The sequence below is a fragment of the Carcharodon carcharias genome, chromosome 6 (genome assembly GCF_017639515.1).
Source record: "Carcharodon carcharias isolate sCarCar2 chromosome 6, sCarCar2.pri, whole genome shotgun sequence".
NCBI classification, from domain to species: domain Eukaryota; kingdom Metazoa; phylum Chordata; class Chondrichthyes; order Lamniformes; family Lamnidae; genus Carcharodon; species Carcharodon carcharias.
The window spans coordinates 48,670,283-48,683,631 of record NC_054472.1 but is presented as its reverse complement, the minus strand read 5'-3'; the positions used below and the strand labels follow the sequence as shown (position 1 = coordinate 48,683,631).

General features: G+C 44.1%; 1 protein-coding gene across 7 annotated transcripts in view; it reads left to right on the top strand.

Moving 5' to 3' along the window:
- LOC121279013 (cAMP-regulated phosphoprotein 21-like) overlaps positions 1 to 13,349 on the top strand; it is a 293,633-nt gene that overhangs the window by 85,939 nt on the left and 194,345 nt on the right. For 6 of the 7 annotated variants that reach the window (XM_041189757.1, XM_041189755.1, XM_041189752.1 and 3 more), the window contains 2 exons: positions 10,954 to 11,170; positions 11,737 to 11,778. In XM_041189757.1, the coding sequence (XP_041045691.1) occupies positions 10,994 to 11,170; positions 11,737 to 11,778 (219 nt within the window). In that variant the 5' untranslated portion in view covers positions 10,954 to 10,993. The remainder of the gene's footprint in view (positions 1 to 10,953; positions 11,171 to 11,736; positions 11,779 to 13,349) is intronic. The other variant, XM_041189756.1, reaches the window with a different exon arrangement.

The window sequence follows — 13,349 nt, the reverse complement described above, 5'->3', positions numbered from 1 at the left end:
ACTTAGAAACTGTGGGGAAGACTCTAAAAAGTTAATCCAGGGAGAACCTGCTGAAAATTTGAAACACAGAAAGTGCCACTGCCATTAACCAATAAGCACAGGAAACCTCATTGAGAAGAAGCATATGGCAGCGCCATCTCATATTTCCTAACAGCATTTAAAGCTATGCACATTTAATTTTAAAGGACGATAGATTATAAATCCATATTACCAGACCAGTTTGGACTCATCCAAGGCCCAGACCAGTCACAAAATTGGGGATGTTGGAGAAAGAGATTCTTTAGATACATGATTGCTTCAGGTCTAGACAAAAAGACAGAAGCTGAACAGGCTAACACACTACTTTATTCAGTAGGTCTAATAGCCGACAATATAATAGCTAGACAAGGTTCAATGAATCCTCAGCAAAATTTGATAAAGTTTTCAAATCATTTGACACATATTTTAATTTGTGTAGTAACAAAGTTTAACAAACATGTCCAACAGCCAAGAGAACCTATTGATTCCTTCATTAATGAACTGTACAGAATGGCTGGAGGATGTGACTATGGTGACCTGAAATCAGAACTAATCAGGGACAGAATTGTTGTCAGAGTGATGGACGATGCACCCTGGGACATGCTACAAGTTAAAGAAAATTTAACCCTTGAGAAAGCCTTTCAGATTACCAGACAATCCGAAATCCATTTATAACACGGATCCATCTTAAGGGGAAAAATCAAGACAATGGACAGGATTTTACGGTCCTGTTTCGGCAGGGATGGGGCCGTAAAATGCGGCGGGCCGTTATAAATGCCATTGACAACAGCGGGAACGTAAAATCCTGCTGTCGTAAAATTCTGCCCAATGTACAGAGCAACTCTCACTTTCCAACTAGTGAAACAGAAGAGGAGCAGGAGCACTCATGGCCAAGGGAAGCAATATGCTAATTGACCACTAGAGGGTGGGCGACCATGCCAGTGCTGTGGAGCCAAGCGACCCCACAGGTGTGATCAATGTCCGGCAGTCTCAGCATAGTGTTTTACAACCACAATTGCAACCTCATAGGACACTTCAGAAAGCTATGAAAAGCTAACACAAAGACAGATGCAAGATGATCCCAAGACAATTGATGAGATCGAGGTACCATACCAAGAGGAAGAAAAACAGAATGAACACTACAGGTGAGCTGTGAGTTTTTCTCCACATAAGAAATGGGATAAGCCAATGACTATCGATAACACCAGATGGGGAGCTGAGAAGGAATGGTTCAACTCCAAATAATGAAAAGAGAATTAAAGTCAACCAACCAAACGTCAGAATGACCACATTCAAAGCAACCCCCTATTCATCAAGGTTTATCCAGTAAAACAGAGTATACCACTCCTCCAACTCTTGCAAAGACAAAGACAGAATTATAAAGCCTCCAGACCACCTGAACCTGTAAACGCAGAGTTTTGGAGGTGGTGGGGGGTGGAGGTTGGGGGGGTGGGGGTGGGGGTGGTGGGAGAAGTGATAGAAGTAATGTAAATATATTGGGTAAACAGGAATCCATTGAAAATATGTTGGATAAAGACTTGGGCGAGAAGTAGTGTAAGGGTCTGACATAGAAAGAGTTAATGTAGGACTGGATAGAATACTGCCCACAGTGTGGTGTAAAGGAACACATGACCTGAGGCTAGAGGGCAGTCTTGTACTGGACAGAGACATGTGTTGAGGCAGGCATGGAGACAGCTCCTAGCTTAACTTTATACTGTATATATGTAAATAATTATAAATAGTTAATAAACACTTACTATTAAATTATACAAGACTCAGAGGCTCCTCATGAGACCTACCTGTACATAATATCTTACAACACTGGTGACATCTGAAGGATCTCACAAGCAGCAGCTCACAAGGTCATCAACTAGGTCATTGATGCCTTGTAAGTGAAGGCCTCGGACAATATCCACTTTGAGACAGTCAAGGCCAGCCAAACCCAGAGGGCTGTTGGCTTTGCTTCCCTCACAGGATTTCCACAAGTTCAGGAGGATTGGACCCATGTGGCAATGAAGGCACCATCATATCAGTCAGACGATCTTGTTTATTGGAAGGGCCTCCACACCATTTAGTGTGCAGCTGATATGTGGCCACCGCAATAACATATTGCAAATCTGTGCCAGGTATCCAGGGAGCTGCCATGACTCTTTTACCCATCAACAGTCTTAAGTTCCTCAGGCATTGTCTCCACCAGGCAGCCTCAGTAGTTGGCTCCTGCAAGACAAGGATACACACTCAAGACCTGGCTGATGACCCCAGTGAGGAACTCAACTGCAGAGGCACAGGAAAGGTGCAACAATACCATTTCACCACAAGGCAACAATAGAGCAAGCCACTGACTTGCTGCAAATGAGGTTCCTCTGCCTTGACAGATCTGGAAGTACCTTACAATATGCCCCAGTAAGTTTCTTCAGCATTGTTGTGGTCTGCTATACCCTTCACAACATGGTGCTGCAGAGAGGACTGGAGCCAGTGCCAGAAGAATGTGGAGAGCACCAGATATTCTTAGGGGAAGAGTATGATGAAGAAGAGGAGCATTATGAAGTGCCATTGGTGCCTGCAGGCTCAGACCTGCCTGCCACTGACACCTGTGATAGCCTCATCCAGGCATGCTTCACTTGAGAAGTGTGCTTGCAGCAGTGCAAGCTTTCCAGCAAGACCCCTGTGCAATCCCGCACCACAACCACCACCACAAACCTCCTCTCTATAGTAACCAAGTGAATTATCACATTCACAACCTTTCCACCTCATTTCGGTGGCTTATTCCACTTACCAGAATCAAACTGACTAGAGTCAATGTGGGATTGAACAAAGTCCAAGCCAATTACAACAAGTAGTTCATATAAACTCATTTCTTCATTCAAGTAGAGGGTATCAATGGAATAGTTACAATATAATAAACACCCAAGCGAATCTCTGCACCTAAGACCTTTTCCTCATACGCTTCCTACTACTTTTGCATGATATTACATCTGTGGCTTCAGCAGAGCTGGAGGCAGGTTAATTGATCCCCTGCTCTGTCACATAAGATGCTCATTGCGGAGGTCCTTTGGGTTTTGGAGCCTGTGAGGGCCCCGCCAAAGACTGCCCTACCTAAACATGTGAAGCAGCAGAATGGGTCATCGAGGCAGGACACTGCGTATGTAGCTCTGTCTAAGGAGGGAGAATAAGAGCCAGAAGTTCAGGTGCCTTGTGAGGAGTCCCCATGTAATATAGCCCATTTTCTACCTTCCCTCTCAGGGCCCACCTGAATTTTCCTACTAGCCAAGAGCAGGTGAGCACTTTGCTGCATGGCAGTGAGGCATTCAGTCAGCAAGGAAAAGGCTTTGATCAATGTTGTGCAAACTGGCAGTCGGACTTTGCAGGCTATTGATTGGCATGGTTCAGTATATACACGTTGGCCTGCCATGTCTGATTCTCCATGAGGTTGGTCAATCTTTCAATGAAAGTGGTCATCAGTGCAAATGCCTGAGACATCATAACCTTCATGCTAGAGATGGGGCCCCTCCATTTACCGTGCAAAGGTGTGCACTGCCTCTGGAAATTCACATTTCCCATTGCTGGCCCACAAGTGCTCTTGGTGTATGAACCCTGAGGCTCAGCATCTGTGTCCAGGTGAACTGAGCTTGAAGTATCCTGCACTCTTTGAAGGGAACTCTCCACTGCTATCCCTGACTCCAGCCCCTGGTGCTGCCCACATGTGATGTGCTCTTCAACATATGCCAGCATACCTACTGGAGATATTGGACCCATTGTTCTGTTTGTGTCTGTGCTGGTAGATGGTGCACAGGAAGCATCTGAAAATGCATTCCCAGAGCTCTGGTCCTTGTCTGAGGGCTCGACAGGCTCCTCCCTCACCTCCTCCATTCGCACCCGCAATGCACCCATGGAGGATGAAAGCCATGAGTTCGTGCTGAGCCTGGTTGAAATTCGGTTCCAAGTTCTCAATATATTCAGATGGAGGGACCTGCCTTCTGTAGGCAAAAGGAATATGTCTGGGCATTGTGCCTTTTTTTGAATTAAACTCAAGTGTTGGGACAATAGTTCCCTGGCTCATTTTCCATGGCAACACCTCAACCAATCAGAGTTGATTGCCAAGCAATCAGCACCCTTTTCTCATGAAGTATAAATTATTGCTCACTTTGAAAAATTTCATTCTTCAGTCTGTCCTGATCAGTGCAAGATGAAAAGCTTCAACAACATGTCTCTTTTTTCAGCAATGTCATTTATCTCCCTTTCAAGAGTGATCTGGACACATTGTTCAGTGTCAACAGTAAACCAGTAATCTCCTCCATTTCATTACGGGAGCCCATGACCCCTCTCTTTTACCCTCTCTGTCCTTACCTTCACCTACCCTCCCCCTCTGTTTTCATGCTTTCAATTCCCCTACACTTCTCTCATTCCCTTATTTCTTCCCCATCACTTGTTCCCTCATTTTCTCTCTCCCACTTCCCCATCTCTCTTCTTACACTTCTCATTCCATACTTAACTCTCACTGCACCCTTTGCTGTCTCTCACCACCTATCTTTCTCTCTCACCCATCTCTCTCTTTCCTCATCTCTCTCTCTCTCACTCACTCACCTATAAGATGGAGTTGTTGATTTTGTACACGATCACATCATCAATTTAAACACAATATTAACTGACCTGTCTGGTACATTGCCGATGTGATCAGCTATACCACCCATTTCACAACCTGTCCATCAGTGGAAAGTAAAATCAGGTTGTGTGTAAAACAAGTGGCTGCTCTGATCACACCCATTTCCCATTGGGCAGGTGAGATTAAAGTTATCATTTTAAATTAGTTGCTGATGATCTGGTGGTGCCATGTCAAGAGTAGCTGTTCTTTTGAGGGCAGCAGTGTATTTAATAGCTCTGCACAATGACAACTTTATTCTTTCAATTTAATTTTGCAAAAATTAAACATCATTGTTATATATTGCATTACATGTACTAAGGAAAGATTTGGTCAGATTTTTTATTCAGTGGGCTAGTTATTCAACATCTTTACATACTGATGGCGATAAACAAGGAATCTTCTTGGGTGTCCCTAGCAAATTGGAAGCAGTTGCTTCATATTGTGGCCAAATCATTATTATAAAGTTTTGCTATTCTGATTTGGTGCCTTATTTGTCCCAAGACAGTAATGGGAATTCATTCCTATACTTAAATTATGTATTTGGTGATGTAATTACCAGCCAACTGAAACAAAAGATGATAGTCAAGTGACTTACAAAGTTAAACAATAAGATTCATTTGTCAGAGAAAATTTAAATCTCTCCCCTCGTGGTTAAATGCACTGTCTTCAAGTTTAGGAGTTTAATTGGAGCTTGATATTATCAAGTACTTTGGTTCCATATGTAGCTGCTTGTAATTTACACTGTGCTGTACTGAATGAAACATTTAATTTTCAGATCTTCAAAACATTGGCAAAAATATGTAACTTGTCTATCACATGCTTGGCTTGACCCATCCTTATTGATGTAGTCCATTAACACTTCTAAATGTAGACTTGTGACACAATGTCAGAACATCTAATAAAATACTCAATTCATATCATCAGTGAATCAGAGATTAAATCATAGAATTGTTAGGCCAGAAAAGGAGGCCATCTGGACCCTCAAGTCCATGGCAATTCCCTGCAAGAGCCCCCCAGCTAGTCACACTCCCTTGCTGTTTCCCCATAGCCCTCCAAACATTTTTTTGCCATTCAAGTCCTTGTCTAATTCCCTTTTGAAACCCATAATTGAATCTGCCTCCACCACCCTTTCAGGCAGTATGTTCGAGATCATTACCACCCGCTGCATAAAAAAGATTTTACTCATGTCGCCTTTGGCTCTTATGTCGCCTTTGGCTCTTTTGCCAATCTCCTTAAGTATGTATACTGTGGTCCTCACCCCTTCCACCATTGGGAACAGTTTCTCCCGATCTACTGTGTCATAATTTTGAACTTCTCTGTCAAATCTCCTCTCAACCTTCTCTACTCAAAGGAGAACAACTCCAGCTTCTATCAACATAACTGATGTCCCTCATTCTAGTAAATCTTTTCTGCACCTTCCCCAAAGGCCTTCATATCCTGTCTAAGGTCTGGTGCTCAGATCTGGGCTCAATATTCCTGTAGCGGTCAAACCAGAATTTCATAAAGGTTCATCAGCACTTCCTTGCTCTTGTACTCTGTGACCCTATTTATAAAGCTCGGATTCTTGTTTGGTTTTTTTAGCTGCTTTCTCAACCTACCCTCCCACCTTCAATGATCTGTGCATATATATCCTCGGTCCCTCTATTCCTACACCCTCTTTAAAATTGCTTGCATTGCCTCTTTTTTTCCTACCAAAATGTGTCACTTTGCAGTTCTCTGTGTTAAATTTCACCTGCCACACGCCTGTCCATTCCACTAGCCTATCCATGTCCTCTTGAAATCTATCACCATCACTATTGACTATACATCCATCTTTAGTGAGATCTGGAGATTTTGAAATTGTGCCTTGAACAGCCAAGTCCAAGTGATGAATATGATGAATAGCAGTGATCCTAGTACCGAACCCTGGGGAACACCACTGTATACCTTCCTTGCATGACACCCCTACTTTCCTGTCTTTTAGCCAATTTTGTATCCATGCTGTCATTGTACCTTTTATTCCATGGAGTTCAACTTTGTTGACCTAGATTATACCTGAACCATCTCCTCTTTAAATGTCGCCCATTGTATGATTATGGTTTTGTCTGCCAATTTTTGATTCCAGTTTACCCAGGCCAAATCCATTCTCAAAACAATGACATTGCCCCTCTTCCATTTAGGTATTGTGACTTCAGATTGCCCCTTGTACTTTTCCATAGCTAATCTAAACCTTGCGATACTACGATCACCATTCTCTAATTGTTTCCCCACTAACGCTTGCTCTACTTAACCCACCTCATTCCTCAGAACCAGATCCAGATCCATCCGCATTGGGCTGGAAAGGTACAGATCAAGAAAGTTCACCTGAACACAGAAATTCTTCCCTCTCTCAGTCATTTACACTATCACTATTCTAGTTTATATTAGGATAGTTCCTGCACGTCTTTCTAATTTAACGGCAAATTTGCTGATTTATATTTTCCCCACTACTTGGTGACATATAGAATACACCCAGTTCTGGAATGTCACCTCTATTTTTTGCTCTCAGTCTAGCATTGCCATATTCTCCTTATTCAGTACACCACCACTCCGCTGCCTCCCACTTCAACTTCTCCACCCCAACACCAGAACTGCTACCCACTTTCTTTCCTTCTCTATCTTTAGTGAACACCACCCAGGAATATTTACTTCACAAACCTGCCCTCTTTAAGAGCCGGATGTCCGTTATCGCCAGAGCATCATATTCCTATGTGCTATTTACACCTGGAACTCACCAATCTTATTAACTGCAAACCTTCTTGTATTCTCTCTTAGTCTGACCTCACCTAATGTCATCCAATTTCTAACCCGAGTGTTATCTGTCTGTCCCAATTCTTTGCACCTTGTTTCTCCTTCCTAATACTATTTCCTGGTGCTGAAACCCCTCCTAAATTAGATTGGCCCGTAGCTTCTGAGCTCCAGGGCGCCGTAACTGAGGAATAGCCCAAAGATGCACTGGGGAAACCCCATCCTCCTAGGGGTGTCCCCAGGTAAGTACTGCACAGCAAGTGCCCGGGAAGTTCAGACTTCTTTTGGGCAATCGCCCTGCAATTGGAACCATCGGAAAGTATGACATAAATTGCAAACTTTGGAGGTACCGACTGCCTTACCCAGGAAAAGTTAGAAGAATTCAAACCACTTCAAACTCCTGGGTAAGTAAATTGGTGCCACCCTCCTGCCCGCCCGCAGGTCTCCCCACATACCCACAAACCCCCCACAGAACCTCCCTGACCACCCAAACTCCAGCTGCCCACTGACCATCCCACATCCTCCTCACTGACCACCAACCTCCCACGCCCACTGACCACCCAAACGCCTAACCCAAAATGATCATACAATTCCCACTCCCCCAACCAACCAACCTGCCCCCCACCACTCAATCCCTCCCACTGACCACCCAATCTGTCCAAACACCTCACCCACCCCCACTGATCACCTGACTCCATGTGACAGCCCCCACTGACCATCATGATCCTCTCTCGCCACTGACCACTCCCCCAATGACCACCAATACTCCCCCCCACCGCACCGCACCCCCCCCTCCCCCGCCCTACCCCCGCCAGCTTCTGAAAGTGGCTGGACTTTTAAACTTACCTGTTTTATGGCAGCAAATGCCATAAAAATGGGGCATGGTTTTCTTAGCTCCGACTCTCCAGCCCTTGTCACAAGACCTCAGAAACATGCTACACAGCTCGTCCATCCTAAATCAGAAGTCCAGGTGAGAAAGGAACGGCTGCATTTCCAGGTAAGGAACCAGGAACACAGTGCAATCCGACTCTGATTGCTACTCCGTGGCAGCTCAGTCCCTTTAAACCCTCCTCCATCGTACTTGTGAATCTCCTCACAAAGACTTTGGTCTCAGCTCTCTGACATGTAACATGTCCAACCTGCAAAAGTTTCAACCCCCTGCCCTCTTAGAACTGGTTTAAATGCCCCAGGAATTTGAAACCCTACCTCCTGCACTATATCTTTAACCACACATTCATCTGCTCTAGCCTCTTATTTCTACACTTAGAAGTGCTTGGCACGAGGTACAATTGGAAGGTTGGTAGCTTTGAGACTCTGTTTAGTAATCTCTTACCTAAAGTCTGCCTGGAGAACCACATCCCTGTATCTGCCTAAATCATTGGTACCCATCTGCTTTGTATCTTTCTGCATCTCCTCTCCTCTCTCAGAATGTCTGGCAGCCACTCAATGACATCCTGGGCCCTGGCACCAGAGAGACAACACATCATCCTGGAATCACATCTGCAGCTGCAGCCTGTCTGTTCCCCTAACAATTGAATCCCCTGTCGCTATATTACATCCTTGATCTGTCTCCTCTCCCTAAGGTGGTTCCAGATAATGTTATCAATTTCATTTGAATGCTCTGAAGATATTTTTGTCATAGTAACAAAAATGCTTTGATTAGATATGTTTGCCTCCAGCTTCCACCTGATAGGTAGATTTGTTTGCCTTGTATTTGCCTCTGGGGAATTTGCTTAATTTCATACATTCAACAGCAGTATCTGTGAAACCCATTTCTAACGATGTGCTATTTTCAAATTTATAAGCAACACAATGAACATAGGAGGCCATATACTCCCTCGAGCCTGATCCACCACCATTCAGTGAGGTCATGACTGATCAGCGACTTAACTTCATATTGAAGACATTACTGTGGTGTCACAAAAACTGAGCAATATTCTTATTTACACAATGGTGTAACCATACACAAATCAAGTAATAAAGATAATTAATCTCTCAACTGGACCTAGTCTTGCACTTCTGATGATGGTCTGTAGGTTCATATAAATTTGCAACAATTAAGACTAAAAGTAAAGTGTATCTTTCTCCTCTGACAACTGTTTTGGCACTAGAGTATTCTTTCCTAACAGTTTTTGCTTCATATCTTACTGTACCTCCTGCCTGTGACACTTCAGCTGGTGTACAATACATCCTGTTGAGATTTTCATATAGCCTAGCATATGTGGGGAAATTATTTATGTGTAGAACTGTCACAATCAATTAGGAAGCTCAACTTTAAAAGAAAATATCGGTGAAGGTGATTCTTATTTTAAGCATTCATACATAATCAGCAATGTCATTCTTGAAGTGACAAACTGACCTTGTACTGCAGGAATTTAGTTTGATCGTGTTGCCCTGAAAACCTAAATAATTTAAGGCGTTCATTTTAGAATCAATTGGTGAGGTTAAGAAATTAGATCCTAACAAGCTTCTAGGAAATGCATTGGCATTTGTAAGTCTACATTTGAGTTAGCTGAAATCCATCTTGTGCAAGTTTCACAATCAAAAAACTGGCAAGGAATTTTGAATGAGGATCTTAGTATTAATAATACAACTGTCAGATTGATGGCTAAGAATGTTGACCATAAGGGTTGGCTTGCCAAATTTATCTTTTGTATTTGTTTGGGCTATTACATTTGGAATTTAATGGTGATGTGTTAAATTTATGTTGAATGTTGAATGTTTACAACATAGTGTGGAATTTTAAGATCCCCCACCAGCGCATTTGAAGGTGAGGGACTCATAAAATGCAGCGCATGGCCTGCCAACCACCTACCTGCCTGCCCACCCCAGGCCTAGCTGCCTCCCATTTATAGGTGGCATTGGATTGTTGGGTGACCCATCCTTGAGCCCATTGAGGCACTTCAGTGATGAATTAATGGCCATTTAAGGGTCTCATGCTGCCCCAACAGCTAATTTACCCTTAGGAAGGGGGAGGCCCACACCGAGCAGGTACCCCAGCAGCTTTAGCTGTGCAGGTTGATGTTGGGTAAGGGGGAGTACGTGCTTTTGGGGCCCCTCGGCGGCATACCCCCACAAGATCATACCCCCTTTAATTCTCCCTCTGCCCCTCAAACCCAGCCCCAACGCCCTCCCTCCCCTCACTGAGACCTGCTTGCCAGTCCCTGCTGATACCTTTGGTCTCCATTAGCTCCTCTTTGGGGACTGGCTGTAGTCCCAGCAGTGGCCACTGCTCAAATCTCGCTTTGCTGGGTCTGACGGGCAGTTCCCAAAGGGACTTCCTTCCCAGCTGAGGGTGGAACTCTTGCCCTGAGCCAATTAATGTACTGCCGAATGTTAAATCACTGCTGGGCAGCTGATATTAGTGGGGATGCATTTCGAAAAATCATCCGAAAAATCCTGTCTAAGGAATTTGTTTCAAATGGAAAACTGTAATAATAATTTTCAGCAGAACAAGTGTCAAAAAAAAATGGGGGAACACATTCTGGGAATAAAATACTCTGTATTTCAATGTTTTAACCCCATAGGTCACTGCATCTTCTACTTGTGTAATCCTTTGCTGTGAGAATGTCTGAGAAAGGTACAGTGAACCAAGAGACAGTGGAGGAAGCTGCAAATGAGCAACAGATTGAGATTCCTCTACCCTCCCCAGAGACATGTATCATTCGAACTGAAAGCTTGGAGGTAGAAGAGAAAGAGAAAGAAAAAGAGGATAAAGCAAATGATACAAAGGCTGACCATCAGGTGAGATGGACTATAGGATATTAATGTCTGTATGGCCTACTGCTAATTCTATTGATCACTGTGCCTTATTAATACAGGATCATTTCATTCTATCTTTGTGTATGCTTCATCTGTTTTACAAAATTATCAATTTGACCTTCCAGCACAAGTAAGGCACAGGTTTTTGTTTATGCAAATGTTTTTATTTTGCATTGATGGCTTTTAATGAAAATCACTCTCCTAGAAATTTGTGGCTTTGTTGTTTGCATTTGTTAAGTAAAATACTTGGCTTAGATTATATTCAAATTGTAAGTATAATTAGGAAAAAAAGGCCTTTTTGTGGCTGTGTGCAAATAAGAAATAAGATTCTACAGTTATCCTCAAGTTATGTCTTTAAATCAGAAATTTGCAAACATGTTAGTGTGTATTGTTTGTGTCTATAGGGTTAGTTGCAAATGTTATCATAATCAATGAAGTTGTAATAACATTGTGGTGAAACAGAAATCATATCAATAAAACCATGAGATTTCTAATTTTCCTGTCAGCTTTGCCCAGTGAGTGACAATTGTTTGTAATTTGCTGCACAGAAACGACCAGTAAACCAGGGGCAGCCGAGGAAAAGAGCAAAGGTAGGGCCATTCTTCAATGCATGCCCAAACTGAAATGATTTAATTAGCTAGTATTCATATGATTGTTCTTGGATGTGGCAGTGAAATTGTGTCAAGTTGGCAAAGTGTTCAATTAGATGTATATGTTCCAGAGTGAAGGGCAGCCTTGTATTTCACGTAGCTTGTACTTGCTCTGACTCACCTTGCGCTATCGAAGCATCTTGCTTCTTTATGTGGGCTAATGCAAACTTCCATATATAAACTTCAAAATGAAATGAACCTGAAAGAACCTTTGGAGATGAGTAATGAGCCATTTGCCGTGGAAGTAACTTTCATAGGGGGCCGAATGTTCCCCCCGTCAGGGGGTGTTGTGCGCGGGCAGGGGGGAGCGAACGCCAATCTGATCGGCGCCAGCGATCGGGTGCGTGCCGCCATTTTACATGGGTGGGCCAATTAAGGCCCACCCAGCATGATGCACACCCAGAAGCACTGAGCGCTACCTTTTCCGGGGGCGGGGGGGGGGGGGGGGGTGGAAGTCCCTGAAATGGGGCCTGTGCTTTCCCGCGCACACACACGAAAAAGCACAGAAATCTCCCTGAGGCACTGAGGTTGCTTTTTTACTTTTAATCCATTTTTCAAAACTTAAACTAATCTCCCTGAGGCACTTCCACAGCCCTGGCTGAGGTAATCCACCACCCCAACCCCCCACCACCCCCTCAACCCCCAGCTGACTGCACAGGAAGCGCTCGGCGCTTCTGGGTGTGCGTCACGCTGGACAGGCCTTAATTGGCCCACCCACGTAAAATGGTGGCACACACCCGATCGGGAGCACCAATCGGGTTCACGCTCATTCCCACCACTCCCTCACAACCCCTCCCGATGGGGGGAAATTCCTGCCCCTATCTCTATAATCTCCTCCAGCCCTACAATCATATAATACTTTGCACTCCTCTAATTCTGGCCTCTTGAGCATCTCAACCACTAGTGGTCCCGCCTTCAGTTACCGAGGGCTTAAGTTTTGAAATTCTCTTCTTGTACCACTCTGCCTCTCGACCTCACCTTCCTCCTTTAAGACCCTCCTTAAAACGTATCTTTGACCAAGCTTTGGGTCATCTGATCTAATATCTGCTTACGTGGTATATTTTTGTTTTGTGATGTGTCTTGGTACATTTCATTATGTTAAAGACAGTATGTAAGTGTAAGTTATTGTTAATGAAGATGACTAGAGAAATATGTACTTTTCAGTATTGAAAGAAAGAGGCAGCTTAGAGAGGGCCTCAGACATATACCTAACTGTAAATGGCATCAGGGTGACTAACCATCCTATAATATACAGGATCATCCCATAATTTTCCTTGCTCCCTGATGTCCCAGGATGGCTTCCCAGAATCCATGGGGAAGGGGTTCTGGCAGGTGTGGTGGGGTGGGGTCCAGAAAACCTGGGTGAGGGGTTGTTGGCAAGGCAAGCCCAGGGGTTGGGGGGGGGGTGGTGGGTGGGAGAGGACGGGCTGTTGATAGAGTTACTGGGGTAGGGAGGTGAGGGTGAAGGCGATTGGCCTTCCAAGGATGTCTGTTGGGGCAGCGAAGTGGGT